This window comes from Lepus europaeus, chromosome X (genome assembly GCF_033115175.1).
Source record: "Lepus europaeus isolate LE1 chromosome X, mLepTim1.pri, whole genome shotgun sequence".
In the NCBI taxonomy this organism is placed as follows: Eukaryota; Metazoa; Chordata; class Mammalia; order Lagomorpha; family Leporidae; genus Lepus; species Lepus europaeus.
The window spans coordinates 107,802,632-107,820,484 of NC_084850.1; the positions used below are offsets into that span (position 1 = coordinate 107,802,632).

The 17,853-nt window shown below is 41.7% G+C and overlaps 1 protein-coding gene across 6 annotated transcripts in view; it reads left to right on the forward strand.

Moving 5' to 3' along the window:
- Positions 1-17,853, forward strand: part of CASK (calcium/calmodulin dependent serine protein kinase) — a 377,037-nt gene that overhangs the window by 300,577 nt on the left and 58,607 nt on the right. For all 6 annotated transcript variants that reach the window (XM_062184520.1, XM_062184522.1, XM_062184523.1 and 3 more), the window contains exon 12: positions 14,908-14,985. In XM_062184520.1, the coding sequence (XP_062040504.1) occupies positions 14,908-14,985 (78 nt within the window). The remainder of the gene's footprint in view (positions 1-14,907; positions 14,986-17,853) is intronic.

Below are 17,853 nucleotides of genomic sequence, written 5' to 3' on the forward strand. Positions count from 1 at the left end.
CCACCACTGCCTTGCGAAGCTCCTTTAAGTCCTTCACTTCCCAGGGATACCACTCCAGAGCTCTGTTACCGCCTGGAGCTAAATTAACAGGGTAGGCCTGAGGCAGCAGGTTCCCTGGCCCAGAGTTCACTTCCCTATGCTGCTTTATGTCCACCGGATAAGCTTCCGCAAAGGTCGCTTCATTTCTCCTCTCCTCTCCTGGGCAATCATAAGTGCCCAGATCACAAAGCTCGTTCCATGGCTCTACATAGGGGGAGGCTGCCTCTGCCCCGGGGAGGTATGGGGGTGGTCCCGGCCCTTCTAGGGTGGATGGGCTAGGCGGGACGATTTTTACTTTTGTTTTTACCTCAACAGTTCTTGCCTCCACAGGCTCTCTGCATTCCTGACCAAACTTAGCCCATTTTCTCTCCCTGCCATCTTCCTCTGAGGCTTTAAGCTCTCCCAAGTTCTGCACTTCCTCTTTCTCCCTCTCACCCTCCGAAGCTAGGGTTATAGCGTCTGGGTGGAAGGATGCTTTAAGCGCGGTATCAAAGTGTCTCTCCCTCTTAAGGGTGAGTTTTTCCACCCATGACCAAGTGTTCCAAGAAAAGAGATTGGCCATCTGAATCCAAAGGGCCAAGGTTATGACAGCTACCCAGACACTTTTTAACATATAGCGTAAGGCCTTTAAGGCCAGGTCCTTTTGGGACGAAACTGCATAAACCATACTAAGGTTTTCACTTACCCTGAGTGACCGCTTAGCCTCGGCCGAAAAGTAACTGTTCATTACCCACGTTGGGCGCCAGATGTTGGGTCTTAGTCCACCCGTACAAGGATGGACTGGGTCCGAGGAAAGGTAAGTGCGCCGCTCGCCCGTTCCCCAGCCTCCTGGTCCCCGAGACAATCAGACGCAGCGGGGAGCCAAGTCTAGCAAGGACTCAGTCACCTTCTGCATAATAGTACCTTTTATAACACAAAACTGCAGAGTCATTGGGGCAGGGCTAAGGGCCAACCAATCACTTAAAAAATCACCTTATGGGGGGATTTCTATAGGACTAGCCCTATGTCTATACACTTGTTACTAGTTTTGTTACCTCCCCTGATGTTGCACAGCCAGTTAGTTTTAGTGGTAAACAACTTTGGATTCCGCCCATCTTACTTCCTCTGGGCGCCATCTTACTTGGCTCCGCGTGGCTTCATTCTGCACAGCTCGGGCGGGGGCACCCTGGAGCAGCTGCGCATGTGGAGCCCCCGGGGCCTGGCCTGGCCTGGCCTGGCCGCGCTCATGCCCCACAATCAGTGTCAGTGGAAAAGTACTATATGACACAAACATCCTGAGAACCAGAAATATATATTGTGAATATTTCCAAAGTAGCTTTTCTTCTTTTTTAATATAGATATCAATAAACTTGGGGGGATGCCACTAAATGTATGGTCATGTGTTAAGTAGCAATAGAAAACTTGCACAACCAGGAACAAAATAAGGATTGTCCACTCATATCCAATATTATACTGACAGTCCTGAACAGTATAGTAAGACAAGAAAAGAAATTTGAGGCATGAAGATTGGAAAGGAAGAAATGAAGTCATGCTGTCATAGAGATGTGACTTTGATTGCATAAAATCCTAAGGAATCTACCAAAAAATCCAATAGAACTAATGGGCAAGTATAGCAAGGTCACAAAATACAAGATCAGTATATACAGATTATCTATTTCTACATGTGAGCCACAAATATGCTGAAATTAAAAGTAAAGAAATAGGGGGCTGTGGTGTAGTGGGTAAAGCCACCAGCTGCAGTGCTAGCATCCATATGGGCACCGGTTCGAGTCCCAGCTGCTCCACTTCTGATCCAGCTCTCTGCTTTGGCCTGGGAAAGCAGTGAAAGATGGCCCGGATCCTTGGGCCCCTGCACCCATGTGAAAGCCACAGAGGAAGTTCCTGGCTCCTGGCTTTAAAAAAAAAAAAAAGTAAAGAAATATCACAAAGAATAAAATACTTAGGAATAAATGAAACAAAAGAAGTAGAGGATTTGCATACTGAAAACTACCATATATTCCTGACAGAAAGTAAGGATCCAAATAAATGGGGAGAGATACATTGATGGGTTGGAGGATTCAATGGTGTTATGATGGCAGTTTTTTCTGTATTGATCTATAGATTCAATGTAGCCCTTATTGACATCACAGTAGAATTTCGTTGTGGAATTTGATAAGGTGGTCCTAAAATTTAATATGGAAATGCCCAATTTTGAAAAAGAAGAATAAAGTTGGAAGATTGATATCAAAACTTACTATATAGCCACGGTGATCAAAACAGTGTGGTGCTGGTATAAGGATAGACACATAGATCAATGGAACAAAACAAGAGTACAGAAATAAACCATCACATTTATGGTCAATTTTTTTCAACAAAAGTACTAAGGCAGTAACATGGAGAAAGACTAGTCTTTGGGGAAGAAAAATGGTACTGCAACAATTGGTTATCCATATGCAAAGAAATGAACTTAGACCCTTATCTCATACACAACAATTACCTCAAAATGATCATACATTCATTGTAAGAGCTGAAAACTATAATTTTTTTAAAATTTGGGTTAAGCAAAGAGTTTTTGGATATGACACAAAGGAATTTTGAGGGAGTAAAGAAATGTTCTAAAGCTGAATTGAGATGTTATTTTTTTACAACTATATAAACTTATTAAACATCATCAAACTCTACACTTAATAGGTGAAGTATGTGGTTCATGAATGATATCTCAACAAAGCTTTTAAAAGTACCAAAAAGAGAAATAATATGTCTCCTCTTTGAAAAATAACCTGTTTTATCCTTTTTGTATTTTTTTTCTTTTTGTATTATTTTAAGTTAAAAGCTCCTTTTGTGTGTTGTGGATTCTTGGGTGCAATGGGTCCTGTAATGTCATTTGTAATGCATTGCTTCCCACACCAATACAACAAATCTAAGCTGCCTTTCCTAGGGAGTGCCCAGAAGCCCACTGAGGTGATCATCCCAAAAGACTTCACATCACAGAGCCATAACGCTCAATTAACATTTAGCTTTATGGCTAAGAACTTACCATTAACACTATTGACTCAAAAATACTGGGGTTTTTTTTCTCTTGATAACTGTTTTATTAAGTAATATATGTCTTATGGAAGAAATCCAGATTATCATTTTTGTTTGAAAACATAATAAATTACAAAATTTCCTGTATTTTTCAATAAGGACACCTCAGCAACATATTTTTAGCTCATTCCTTCCACATTCAAGTACATACTTGCTACTTCCCCAACTTCATAACTTTATGGGAAATTTTATTTAACATAATATCATTTTTTAGTCTTTTTATTATACTAAAATATATATAACATTAAAATTTACTATTTTAACCAGTTTTGAGTGTACAGTTCAATGGCATTAAGTACACTCATATTGTTATGCAGCTGTTACCACCATCCATCTCCAGAACTCTTCCCAAACTGAAACTCTATACCCATTAAATACTAACTGCCCCTCCCCCTCCCCTCTCTCCTTCACCTCTGGTAACCACTGTTCTGCTGTCTATCAATTTAGCCAAACAGCTCATTTTAGGGGAATCACACAGTATTTGTTCTTTTTTTATCTGACTTATTTCCTTTAGTATAATGTCTTCGAAGTTCATCCATGTTGTAGCATGTATCAGAATTTCCTTCCTGTTAAGGACTGAATAATCCATTGTGTGTGTATGACACATTTTGTTTGCCCAGTATCAATGCTTGTTAAACAGTTATAAAATAGGAAAAGCCAAATTTTCAGAATAATACTGTCCAGTGACAGGGAACTCTTCCCTAGTTCCATCTCCATGCAGTTGCACTTCCTAGGTCCCAAGTTAGCGATAATGTTTTATGTTTTAAGGCAATGTGTGATTTTCATGAAAGTACTATTGACTGTAGGAGTCCCTCCAGTTCCCATATTGGTTCCACGAATTACTTCTGAAATCGATGTTTGAAATTTACTCTAGAAAACCAAGAATAATGCATGAACTTGTGCATGACTACCCAGAGTGCCATTCTCTTTTTATGGCACCATAGGCAACTTAGCCAGAAGGCAAAGGAATTTTCAAAATGCCTTCAAAGTGCAGCAAGCGCTGGTTCTTCTTTATGCTATTCTCAAGGAAAGGAGGGGTTTCCCCCTTCAAAGAATGTTCGATAGGGTGGCCTGCAGTGTTCATAGTCCAAGAACATAGCTGCTTTCTTGTCTTTGTGTTCCTTCAAACATTAGCCCATAAAACCACTTCTGCCAGACTTCATGGTGTTCTCTTTTAACTTTCCACAATAGACATTCATTTTTCCTGTAGCTACTAGTACAAATGCTTGATGTTTACCTATGTAAAATAGAAGTCATATCAAAAAAAGTAATTAAATAAAATATATAACACACCTAATGCAACATCAATGTTGTCTTTTAAAGCAGCAAATCTATAGTGAGCAGGGCTAGGAAGTAAGGTTGTGAAAGAAATAGAAAGAAAATTCGTATCCTAGTGAAAATGGCTCACAGCTGGGCAAACTCTTGTAGCTGATATTAAAAAGCACTCCATTTCAGAAGGTTTCATAAAAACAAAATAAAATCCGCCTAAATCATGCCATCTAACTGGTTGTTTTTCCCCATACTTTATTTCTTGTGCTTGCTCAAGGACAGGTGTTATGGTTTGTTTCTTGCAGGGCTTAAAATGAGACTTATTTGCCAACTTCAAAAAAGAAGGCCTAGAGAATAGTCAAGTGAGGGCATCTGCGGTCAGTATTTGAATTTAACAGAAAGAGTGCCAAATGACCAGAACTCTGCCACACTGGCCTATATTGTGAGGCCACCAAGGGGCAGTCTTTTTAGACTAAACTAGGAGGTCAAACAAGTTTTAATTTCTTGGATTCAAAAATAAATCCTTGTAAGTGCAATGTTCTAGTAAGATTGAAACAAAGCCACCCTGTGCACAAATAAAACCTAGATCAAAACAAGGGCCTTCTAGGGGAACATTTGCCATCAAGGTCCAAAGTATTTTGCAACTCTGCCAGGAAATCTTGAATTGGCCCTCATGTACTGACTTTTTGGTTACGTTTTTTACTGCCTAGAATAATAGGTTTAGTTAGAGTAGCATATTACTAGACCAGCTGGGGCCCTTATGACTTTATCTTTTTATTTTATTTATTTTTTTATTGCTCAGAGGAAAGCTTTATTGAGTGACTGTGGAGGGGCAGCCTGGAGAAGCAAGGTGGCGGGCGGGGCAGTGACAAAGGAAGGAGGAGGCAGGGTGAGGCAGAGAGGGGTTGAAGCAGGGAAGACACGCCTTCCTCCAACACCGCATGTGGCCAAAGGACTCAAATGGCAGCTCCCTCCTGTGTGGTGTGGTGTGGTGTTGTGGGCCCTCCCGCCTGCAGTGTCCTTGGAGCTTGCCCAGGGCATCGTTCTCAGGTTTTCCTTTCGTTTTCTTTGGAACTACACAGCACACACTGCTAAAGAACAGGAGGGGCCGAAGTGCTTATCTGGGCATCGCTGTCTCACGGCGGTCTTAACCCAGCTCCCTATGACTTTTAAGTAAGGATGTGTTCCTCCTCATGATTTTACTAAAACTTGAAGGAAGCTAGCATGTTACTGCTGTGCCATTAGGCTAAAGCTTTCCTGGGACATACAACTTGGGGACTTCCAGGAATCTTCTTATTGGCCACTAAATACATGTCCAATTTTTAAAGATTGATTTATTTGAAAGGCAGACTAACAGAGAGAAAGGGAGTGAGATCTTCCATCTGCTGATTCATTCCCCATATGGCCACAACAGCCAGGGCTGGGCCAGGCTGAAAAAATGAGCCCAGAATTCCATCCAAGTCTTCCACATGGGTGACAGGTGCCCAAGTACTTGAACCATCTTCTGCTGCCTCCCAGGATGCATTAGCAGGGAGCTGGATTGGAAGCAGAGCCACTGGGAATTGAACTGACACTGTAATATGGGATGCCTCTGTTGAAGACAGCGGCTGAGCTGCTGCACCACAGAGTCAGCCCATACATGTCTGTTTTTAACTCGAGTTATACAGTGTGTGCTGGGCCATAGTGTGGGAGCCATCCTCAAACCTTACTCATGGGAACATCTCAATTCCAGGGTGGGATTCTTGATGCTTTTAGTCCCTAGGTTTATGGATCGGACATGCTTTTCTAGATGACAAACATATTTAAGATTTGTAGAATTTAGCTATTTACGTGTTTTTTGAAACTATTTACATGTTTAAAAGGAAATCTAGGGTCCGGTGCTGTGGCATAGTAAACTAAGCCCCTGCCTGAGATGCCAGCATCCCATATGGGTTCTGGTTCATGTCCCAGCTGCTCCACTCCAATCCAGCTCCCTGCTATGGCCTTGGAAAAAAATAGAAGATGGCCCAAGTCCTTGGGCTCCTGCACCTGCGTGGGAGATCTGGAAGAAGTTCCTGGCCTTTGACTTCAGATGGGCCCAGTTCCAGCTATTGCTGCCATTTGATGAGTGAACCAGCAGATGGAAGACCATTCATTCATTCTCTCTCTCTCTCTCTCTCTCTCTCTCTCTATATATATATATATATATATATATATATAAAATCTGTAACTCTACCTCTCAAATGAATAAATTTTTAAAAACTCTTTAACAAAAAAGAAATGTAGCACATAGTGCAAATTGTAATGATAATGTGTAAAGAAAATTGTCCTGTATCCATGCGGGCATCAACTGCATAACTAATAATTGTGTGCCTTTTTCACACATTTAAAAAATTAAATTTATTTTTAAAATTCTGTGTAATATACACTTGTAGGAAAAGCAATTTTTGGTGCTTTATAAGGTAGACCTTTTTTGCCCCATAAAAGAAAAGTAGCTCAAGTGATTTTGATTTGTTTTTGCAAATCGTAAGATCCCAGTGATGCATAATCATTCTGTGATTGTACTGTGGGCGAGTTATAAGTTCTTCCCAAAGTTTAATTGTAGATGGTTAAATTTTGGAAAATGCCGTTTTCAATGTTGTAGTGTGTTTCTTTCACACATTGCCCATCACACAGTCTTTATGTTGCTGTTAGATATACTGCTTTTCTTCAAGTTTGGACTGTCAGGTTTAATGATGCCAGAGATCTTTGAAAGGGAATGTTCATATTTTTAACCTAAAAATGAGTTTATATATAAATTTGAGCCCAGGAAATCGGCTTTTAGATTTTAGAAGATTTGCTCCAGTCTCTGCCTTCACAAAAGGGGCTTCAGTACACTAGCTGAACGTCAGTTCCATGTGCTTTAGTATTAAATCACCCTTCCCTAATATTTTGCTGTAATATTTCAACTGTACATGAAAAAGTACTGTTGCACATAGATAACTAGTTTGCTCAATTCATGGGAAGCTGTGACATTGGAACTTTGTTCCTTTTCAGCCATCTTCTTCACAGACAATTCACAGAAACTGAAGAAAGTTCCTGATAAGGGGGTCTGTGTTTCCAGAGCAAGTCATTTCGATTCTTATTGTTGCTGCACTGTGTTATCTGTGCATGCTGGCATTATCTATTTTATTGGGATCACAAACACTTCATTACATACTTTGCAGCTAAATATTTGACTATTGCAAACTTTAATTCTTTTCCAGCAGGAAGCTTCTTTAGAGTCTGTAAATTAAGTGATGAAATGGTGGTTGCTAATGAACATCAATGTTCTGTGTAATGCTCTATGCCCACTCATTATTTGGTCCATGTCTACAGTCTAGTTGCAAAAGTTATAGTCTGGTCTCAACTAATACACATCCTGGTCCTTAGATTTGGGTTCCTCTATGCACAAGTTAGTGGGACACATAACCCATGATGGTTCTCTTATAGCTTCTTTCCATCTGTTCCAATTTAAATTTTTTTTTATTAGACAGGCAGAGTTAGACAGTGAGAGAGAGACAGAGAGAAAGGTCTTCCTTCTGTTGGTTCACTCCCCAAATGGTCGCTACGGCCAGCACACTGCGCCAATCCGAAGCCAGGAGCCAGGTGCTTCCTCCTGGTCTCCCATGCGGGTGCAGGGGCCCAAGGACTTGGGCCATCCTCCACTGCCCTCCTGGGCCACAGCAGAGAGCTGGAGTGGAAGAGGAGCAACCGGAACTAGGTCCCGGCACCCCTATGGGATGCCGGCACCGCAGGCGGAGGATTAACCAAGTGAGCCACGGCGCTGGCCCCCCAATTTAAATGTTGATTTTGATAACCACTGCACATAAGCTATGAGCAAAAAAAGGCTTCCATTTGGGTACTAAGGACCCAGGAGAGAGTGAGGTGTCATGGAGTCTGATAAAAATGAAATTTGAGTTCATGCTTTGAGTGTGCCTAAAAAGTGACATAGTAGCTGATTTTCTCACCTTTATGCTGGAAAGTACAGTCTCAGGAGATTTGAGTTCCATATTTCCACCAGCTTGAATCTGCCTCATTTAACACAGCCCGTCTTAAAACTAGGATGTGACCTTCATATGGAACTGTGCTGACATCCTGGAGACAGAACAGTGGAGCACATCGGTGTGGCCGTGTGTGGTCATAGCTGAACCACTGGCAGAGACTTGGCAGGGAGCAGGCCTGTCTGTGAGCTAGACCCTGTGAGACAGTCTCTTCCCCTTTACAGCTGTTCACATTTCCTTGTTTTGCCTTGGTGCTGGGGAGAAGGGGGGAGCTCATGAAAAGCGGAAAACTTGGGTCACTAATTCCATTACAAAAAGAAAGCAGACAATAAGAGATTCATTTCTGGTTTTCCTCCAGGCATTGTTTATCAGCATTCTTCCTCCCCCTTCCTCCCCACTCCATACCTCAGCTTTACAAATCCAAAGGTATTTCAAAGAGTTCATGGGAAACGAATTGAAAAGATAAGTTTATTTTGGTGCCAAAAAATTTGGAAATCCATGCACAATGCAGTCTCTGAAGATTTCATAAAAAAATATGCATATTGTGAAAAAATGATACTTGGCTTTCACATTTTTGGGCCACAAGATAATTGTAAATATATCTTTGAATTCTGTTGCCCATGAACTTTGTGAAGCCCCCTTGTCTGCATGATTAGCTTCAAGTTTCAGGAAACAAATAGCAAAAGGAAAGGAAATATATGTTGTCCCACTTTACCTTGAGTTTAAGCTTCTAGAGCAAGGGTTGGCAAGCTACAGCCCTCAGGCCAAATCCAGCCAGCCAGCTGTTTTTGTAAATAAGGTTTCATCAGAACACAGCTATACCCATTCTTTGATGGATTGTTAACGGCTGCCCCTGCACAACACAGCAGTTGAGTGATTAGGACAGAGATGGAATGGGCCACAAAGCCTAAAATATCTCCTGTCTGGCCAGGATAGGATTAGGACCCTAACATTCTTTAACATGCCAAGGCTTGCAATTGCCAGGCTAATAGCTTTCAAGTCATATTGAGTGTATTTTTTCCTTGCAGCATTTTGTATAGTTTTCCCCCCAATATTTGCCGAATCTGGCACAAGGTTTTGTGTGATAGTGAATTCTACTACAGGTGAAGGAGGCCTGGTATACAAAGAAAGTGTTGTGTGTTAGTAGGCCAACTTCTAGGCTTTGCTGCTCTGGCTAGCTGATGCTGAACACAGCACTTCCCCGACTCCTTTACTTTCTCCTTAAAATGGAAGAGTTGGAGCATGTTGATATCTATGTCTCTTCTACCTTGAAAATATTGTGAAGTAAGTCAGACTTGAAAGATCCAAATAAAAGAACTAGGGAGGGGACATTTAGCCTAGCAGTTAAGACTCCAGCTCCCCACCCCCACCCCATTGCACACCCTGGGAGGCAGAAGTGATGGGGAAAGGACTTGAGTTCCTATCACCCATGTGGGAGACCCAGATTATGTTCCTAGAGTGAATCAGTGGGTGGGAGGAAGCTCACTCTTGTGCTCACTGGCTCGCTCGTTCTCTCTCTCAAGTAAATTCTTTTAAAACAATTTTTAAAGAGCTAAATATGGGCACTGTGGCTCACTAGGCTAATCCTCCGCCTGCGGCGCCAGCACACCGGGTTCTAGTCCTGGTTGGGGCGCCGGTTCTGTCCCGGTTGCCCCTCTTCCAGTCCAGCTCTCTGCTGTGGCCCAGGAAGGCAGTGAAGGATGGCCCAAGAGCTTGGGCCCTGCACCCCATGGGAGACCAGGAGGAAGCACCTAGCTCCTGGTTTTGGATTGGCGCAGTGCGCCGGTCGTAGCGGCCATTTGGGAAGTGAACCAACGGCAAAAAAAAGGAAGACCTTTCTCTCTGTCTCTCTCTCACTGTCTAACTCTGCCTGTCAAAAAAAAAAAAAGGAGCTATATATGGTCAAAATGTATTTCATAATTTTGAAGTAGTTTTTTTTTTATTATATAAGCAGGACCAAGGAGAAATGATACCTGGTTTCAGCTAAATAAATATTCTTGGTGTGTTTATTTTTATGTTACTCTGAATTTTTTTATCGCTTCTTGACCTTTTGGCTATGATCAAGTGTACTCTGAGTTTTTTACAGATATCTATTTATAATCTACAAGCTAGTTCAAATACTCATTTTTAAATAAACTTTTAATTTAGGAATAGTTTTAAATTTACAAAACAATGATCGTGAAGTGGTACAAAAGAGTTCCCATACGCCACACCCCACACCCAACTCCCCCATTACCATCTTATATCAGTATGATATATTTGTCACACATAGTAAACTACACTCCACTTTCCCTATTACTAACATCTCTTGATGTTACTTACTAAACATCTGTGTTTACTCACTAAACACCTGGGTAATCAGCCCCATGCTAGGTGCTGCAGTGTAATGTCAAAGAACTCAAGAGTCTAGTCATGGAAAAGAGAGAAGCGCTTCATCGACATGTTATGATCACATATCTCAGACAGCTAGTTCCTCCTAGTCTGTTGATGCTGTATATTTCCCGTTGGTCTCCACAGCACCCTGTTGGCTCCTACGCCCAGAGGCCACCCCATAGCCCCTTAATTCTGGATCCTCTTGCTCCATGCAGGTGGCCCTCTTGTGCAGGACTCCACCAAGAGGGCTCCAGCCAGATTACCTTCTAAGGCATCTCCTAGACTCAAGGAAAACACACATTCTTATCCACCGTGGGCTGCCCCCAGTAGTCTGCAGCCAGAAAGAGGCAGGCACCATTTTCTTTTCACTTAGGACCCCAAGCACCACCCATCAGTCTGCCCCAAGGAGTCTCTCACGCACAGATCCTTCCTAGTGCACCCACATGGGGCCGCAAGCTGCTGGCACCTTCAGTTCTATGCATGGTTATTTTGGAGCATCTACCACTCTTCACTTTGCATGAAGGGAGGACAGGATTCTCTCTTCTTTCCTCCCCAACAAGGAGGAGAAGGGAAAAATCAAACACTTGCTCTCTTCAGTCCTGTGACTCCTACAAATTCCAGGCTTCTGCCTCAGTTAGTGGTGAATATGGAAGTTCCATTTGTGACTGCCTTTGAGCAAACACCGAAGACCTGGCAACTTCCTAGCAGACTTGGTTCCATTGCTCTTGGCCTTAGCTGAAAATCTAAGATAGCAAGTAAGGTCCCAAGTCATGTTATTATATGTACATATTCTTTGTATGTAATGGAATGGGGGGGATCGAGGGTAATAAAGAACCCAACTACCTCTCATTTGTCCCCAGACCTTGGCAAACATCTGAACTTCTAGTCCTGCATATCAGCGTATAGGCAGCATACAATATGAAGATGGTCCACAAGCATAAGAAGTCCAAAAGCACCATGTTTCTGCTTACTGTTTTGAAACATTTTAATGTTCCATTGCACTTGAACTTGTTTCCATTGGTGACTTTTTATTTACCTGTTTTGCCACATTTCCCAAACACTTTTTTTTAAACTAGGATCACTCAACAACAAGTATTTTTAGTCTAAAAGGTAAAAATACAGCCACAGAAATTGAAGGAGAAATTGAAAGTTGGTATGTAATGCATACACATACAGATTGCCTCCAATTTAGGGCTGCCAGTGAGATCATTTCTAGTTGATATTGCTTGGGACAAAAGGATCGTAAGTTTCTGAGCCTTTGGTTATAATTGGAATTCATGAGCTTTTTCATCTCCGTCGCATCAGCAAATAGAGCCCATTGCCTAGAATATACAGGACCTCAGTAAATACCAGGCGGACGGATGGGAGGGTGAGTGTGTGGATGAGCCCACAAGAGGTCATTTCTTCCCCCTGGTGACAAAATGAGCCCTTTCTCCAACCCTCTTCCCGCTTCCGTTCCAACTTGCCCCTTTGGCTAACGAGCAGGCAGTTGAGATTTACCGTGTATTTATTCCTAGCCACATGGACACCATCCTCTCTATCCAGTGCCTGGTTGGAGAGCTCCAGGTCTAGTGTCCTCCTAGGAGCTAAGGGGGTAGAGCCTAGTGCCCCCAACATCAACCAGAAGGCCCCTCCTTTTAATTCCTTCCTAGTGTATCTGCCTTTCATGTGGAGCATCCCATCTGCCTCTTATCCTGCCACTAATGCCATTGAACTTTATATGTATGTGCGATTGAACCAAATCAGGCCAGACCAAAGAAGCAGAAGAAAATGTGGTCTGAGCACCATCCTTGGAACAGGACCTTGAAAGTGTTGAGACTCCAAGTACCTGTATGCCACTTATGAAGTCATAGAGCTTCTCACTTTACCACTGACTCTCAATTTCCTCATTTTTGAAGTGGGAATACTAGGGGTACCAACCTCATAGGATTGTTTGAAGTCAAATGAGTGAATATATGTTAAGAATTTAGACTAGCAACTCACATCTAGTAAATGCTCAATAAAAGTAGCAGTTATTGTTATTAGTAGTACAACTATTCTCAAAAGTTAGCACTGAGCATATGACTTATAAATAGCTAAGAAGTTTATTAAAACACAAATTTCTGGACCTCCTCCAATTTGGATCCAGGAAATCTAAACTAGGGCCCCAGAGACCTCATTTTTAATAAGCAACCCAGCTGGCCCTGCACCGCGGCTCAGTAGGCTAATCCTCCGCCTGCAGTGCTGGCACACCAGGTTCTAGTCCTGGGCAAGGTGCTGGATTCTATCCTGGTTGCCCCTCTTCCAGTCCAGCTCTCTGCTGTGGCCCAGGAGGGCAGTGGAGGATGGCCCAAGTGCTTGGGCCCTGCACCTGCATGGGAGACCAGGAGGAAGCACCTGGCTCCTGGCTTCAGATCAGCGCAGCGCGCCGGCTGTTGCGGCCATTTTGGGGGTGAACCAACAGAAGGAAGACCTTTCTCTCTCTCTCTCTATCTCTCTCTAACTCTGCCTGTTAAAAAAAAAAGGTTTGAGACTTTTAAAACATCTTTTTATTATTCATCTAGGTGTTTAAAAGTTTGCTTGATCACTCATATTATGACATGTGAGGTGATAACTGTCTTTAAATTTTTACATATTTTGATTGTGACTAAGACTGCTTAATATGAGATTTACCCTCTTCAATTTTTAAGTGCATGGTACAGTGTTGTTAACTATAGGCCCAGAGTCACACAGCAGAACTCTGGAGTTTATTCATCTTGCAAGTATTATATATTTTAAATATTTGTTTAACTTATGGTTCCTTAGTTGTGGGGATATTTTGTCTTGGATTTGGAGATTTTATTGCTTATATTCAGTATCTCGTTTGTTTCTATAGGCTAGTGTTAGAATCACCATTCATAACATTATTTCCATAAGAAAATATATTCTCTTGTTCCAAATATCAAAATTAACAGTCTTTAGAAACAGAAACCATTCAGAAGATGGAAACTGCTCATGTATGTTTCATAGGGATGTGAGCAGGCCTTTGTGAACCAGCCACATACCACTAGTTCTCTAAAATGTTAATATATTTTAAATAGAGCACCGTTTACTGGTCTACTTATTTATTTAACTGCCAGTTTTGTAGTGCTTTCTAAACTCATACTATCATATAAAAATGGTCCTGGAGGCAGGCATTTGAAACAGCTGTGAACTCACCACTTGGGATGCCGGCATCCCACATAGCAGTGCCTGCGTTTGAGTCCCCGCTCCACTGCCAATTGCAGCTTCCTGATAATGTACACCCTAGAAGGCGGCAGGTGTTGGCTCAACTACTTGGGAGATCTGGATGGACATGTTGAAGGCTCCTGACTTCAGTCTGGTGCTATCCTGGCTGTGGCTTTTGTAGGCATTTTGGAGAGTAAACCAGTGGATGGGGAAGATAGATAGCTCTCTCCCTCTCCCTCTCTCTCTGTATCTCTGCCTTTCAATTAAATAAAATAAATTCTTTTTGAAAAGAAAAATGAAATGAATATTTGAATGCAGTTCTAAACTACTGATTTTTTCCTCTAAAAAATGAAAGTAATGTTCTTCAGAAAGTTAAACTTTGGATCATTTACATCTGTGGAGTTTTTTTTAATGTAGTTAGTTTCTTTTCAGTGTCTTCTCATACTCTGAATTTGTGAAGTCAAAGGAAGGAAGTTGAAGGCCTTGACTTCCAGCTGAAGGCTGCCAGCACTGATTCTGTTAATGCCCTGGTACAGCAAGCATAAACCTTTTGTGAGAACATTTGCCCTTTCCCCAGATTTAGGTTTCTGTGAAAATCCTTTCAGGCATGTCTTGACCAGAAAGCGTTCTTTCATTTTACTCAGTATTCATGTTATTGAATGTTGCTTCTGTCAGAAGGCAAGAAAACCACTGTGGTTGCTGAAATGTTGACCAATTTAAAATGCCAAGCAAATTGCCACATTGGCCAAATTTTGGTCTATTTAAAGGTAATTTTTTTAGAAAAAGATAGCCAAAGACTCATTTTCTGACAAGTTTAATTGAACAATTAAGGATTATTAACAAGAGGATTCCACTGAAATCATCAACTCACCTTTTGGAAACAAAATATTATTTAGTGAAATAGTAAATATAAACCTGTGAAGTTTAGCAAAGAATTATGAGTGTTGATTGGATTTTCTTCTTTGCTTTTTAGCTGTATGACAAGATTAACACAAAGTCGTCACCACAAATCAGGAATCCTCCGAGTGATGCAGTACAGAGAGCCAAAGAGGTAAGTGATGTATTTTGTGAAAGTATCTGGTATCATCGGATTTGCTACTTTATTGAAGACATTACTGCTGCACATTAAGAGGCAGTTTCCTTAGAGTGCGCACAGTTTGACTCATTTTACTCAGATTTAGTATGTCTAAGTTTATCGCTGAGCATGCATAAAGAAAAGAAAAAACAATCTCAGCGGCAATATGGTCTAGATTTCCAGTTCTGGTTCTGCTATGTCAACTTGAATACATTAACATATCAATTTCACTCTTTTTTTTTTTCTTGTTTTAAAAAATAAAGTGATTTTATTGCATTCAGTGGGAATAGATATGCTATGAAAATTTGAGTTGCTTTTTTTTAAGGTGGTAACATTTAAAAGTCAAATTGAAAGGTAATTTCTGTAGCAGTTAAATATACCAAAGTCAAGCAGGTCATTTTTATGAATTGTCAGTGTGTGGCTGTATGTGTCACAAACTTTTTAAAAACTGATTTATTGTGGATACATGATATCACAGAAAGTCTGGAAAATAAAAATTTATCCATAATCCCATCAGCCTACACCACAGTTCCATTTCTGCATACAGTTGTCCAGTCAGTATCTACTTGCATATAAATTGGTAATGTAGTCACCATAAAATGCACTTTTTAAACCTAGTATTATATAATAAGCATTTTTCCATGTTTCTGCTTGGTTTTCATAAATAGAACTTCTAGTGACTTCATCATATTTCTTCAGTCTAATGCACTCCCAACTGAGCTATTTAGCCAAATGTAACATATTTCTTCAGTATTATTAAATTACAATGAATTAGCAATTCCTCCATTGTTAGACACCCAGGGTTTGGTTTTGTTTTGTTTCATTTTTTTGATCTTATGAAAGTCTTTATACAAATAAACATTTCCCTTTTAAAGAAGTACTTCTCATAAATAAAATCCCAGAGTAGAAAAGTATGAAATTCATAATCTCTGAGCCAGCACTGTGGCCTAGAAGGTTAAACCTCTGCCTGCAGCACCAGCATCCCATATGGGCACCACTTTGAGACCCGGCTGCCCAATTCCAATCCAGCTCCTTGCTAATGCACCTGGGAGAGCAGCAGAAGATGGCCAAGTACTTTGGCTCCTGCACCCACATGGGAGACCTGGAAGAAGCTCCTGATTCCTGCCTTTTCCAGTACCAGCTGTTGTGTACATTTGGGGAGTGAACCAGCAGATAGAAGATTCTCTCTCTCTCTAGCTCTACCTTTCAAGTAAATAAATCCTTAAAAGAAGACATAATCTCTTACCTACCAGGTTTTTTTAAAGATTTGTTTATTTAGAGGCAAAGTTATAGATAGAGAGAGGGATAGAAAGAGAAAAAGGTTTTCCATCCACTGGTTTACTCCCCAAATGGCCACAACGGCCAGAGCTGAACTGATCTGAAGCCAGGAGCCAGAAGCTTCTTCCAGATCTTCCATGTGGGTGCAGGGGCCCAAGCAATTGAGCCATCTCCTACTGCTTTCCCAGGCCAAAAGCAGAGAGCTGGATTGGAAGAGGAACAGCTAGGACTAGAACCAGCGCCCATATGGGATGCTGGCACCAGAAGTGAAGGCTTAGCCTACTGCACCACAGAGCCGGCCCCAGCATACCAAATTCTAAACACAAGAGCTATACTGAAAGATACTGTATCTTCACTGAGAAGTGACAGAGATCATGAGGGCTGTAAGGGCAGGCCTGGAGAGTTTGTCTCTGAATTTGCCCACCACCCTATCTTCAGCTAGAAGCAGAGACACTCTGGGAACAATTTGGCTCAACTGCACAGTGAACACCTGGTGACATTTTCCACTTAGCCATACTTAGGAGACCACACCTCTGTACTTAAAATCGTGGGCTGAGAGAGTAGCAAGGGACCAGAGAGCGTGGTTTCATCCTTTCATTCCCCTGGCAACTAAACTCTAGAAGCCTAAAATCCACCGAGGAGAGTTGGTTTATCATCAGTAAGCAATGTGAATTAACAGCATAAGCGATACTTGTTAACAGGGAGTTTGGCTAAGGAAGAAACCCTGTAGTGTGTATGGGTGTCTGTTCTTCCCAGAGACAGCTGTTGAGTAGCACAGAACATGATAGGGACCGTGCTGAAATCTAAGGCTCGTGCTAAGTGACCTCACACCATCCCTTCCTGCCTTGGTGTGAAGCTCCAGAAAGGTTCTCCCAGGCAGGTGATAGTCCCGCTGGGTGGACAAGGGTGTGGCCTTGACACAATGGTGCTGAAGCGATCTTTGATTGGCTCAGTGGTCGGCGCTCAGTTGCATGCATTGTGTGAACCCTCTCAGTGAAACAAACCATCCATCTGCAGATAGAATAGCAGCCGGGGCATCCTCAGAAAAGAACCAAGTCCCCCCGTGTGCTCCTATCCCGTCATCAGGTTAAACGGACCAGCTCTAGCCTGGTGGTAAGGGAGAGCTTCAGAAGAACACTTGGATTTGAAAACAACCATGTCTGCCTGTGCAAAGGACATGTAAACAACTAATTAGTGAAGAACACTTGAGTGGAAGGAGAAAGGAAAGTTCCTCAGAGCTGGTCTCTTGGGTTCCCTGACATTTCATACCAGCAGCCACTGGCAGAGACCTGATTTTCTCTAGGTAGGGAGATGAGTATGGAGAATGACAATGGTCCTGCCAGGCTACAAGGAAAAGTACTTCCATGTATTCCTAATTAATTAAATGTTCTTCTTAGTAGTCTCCTTTGAGTTGTTATTATTTGAGCCTGTGTCATCCTTCTAAAAGAAATTTGCAGTAGTTAATATACAAGAAAGCTGTTATTAATGTTTAGTATCGATTGATTTTGATGATAAGCTTGTAAAAGCATTTGTGGAGATATTCTCTCATTAATTAATGACGTTGTT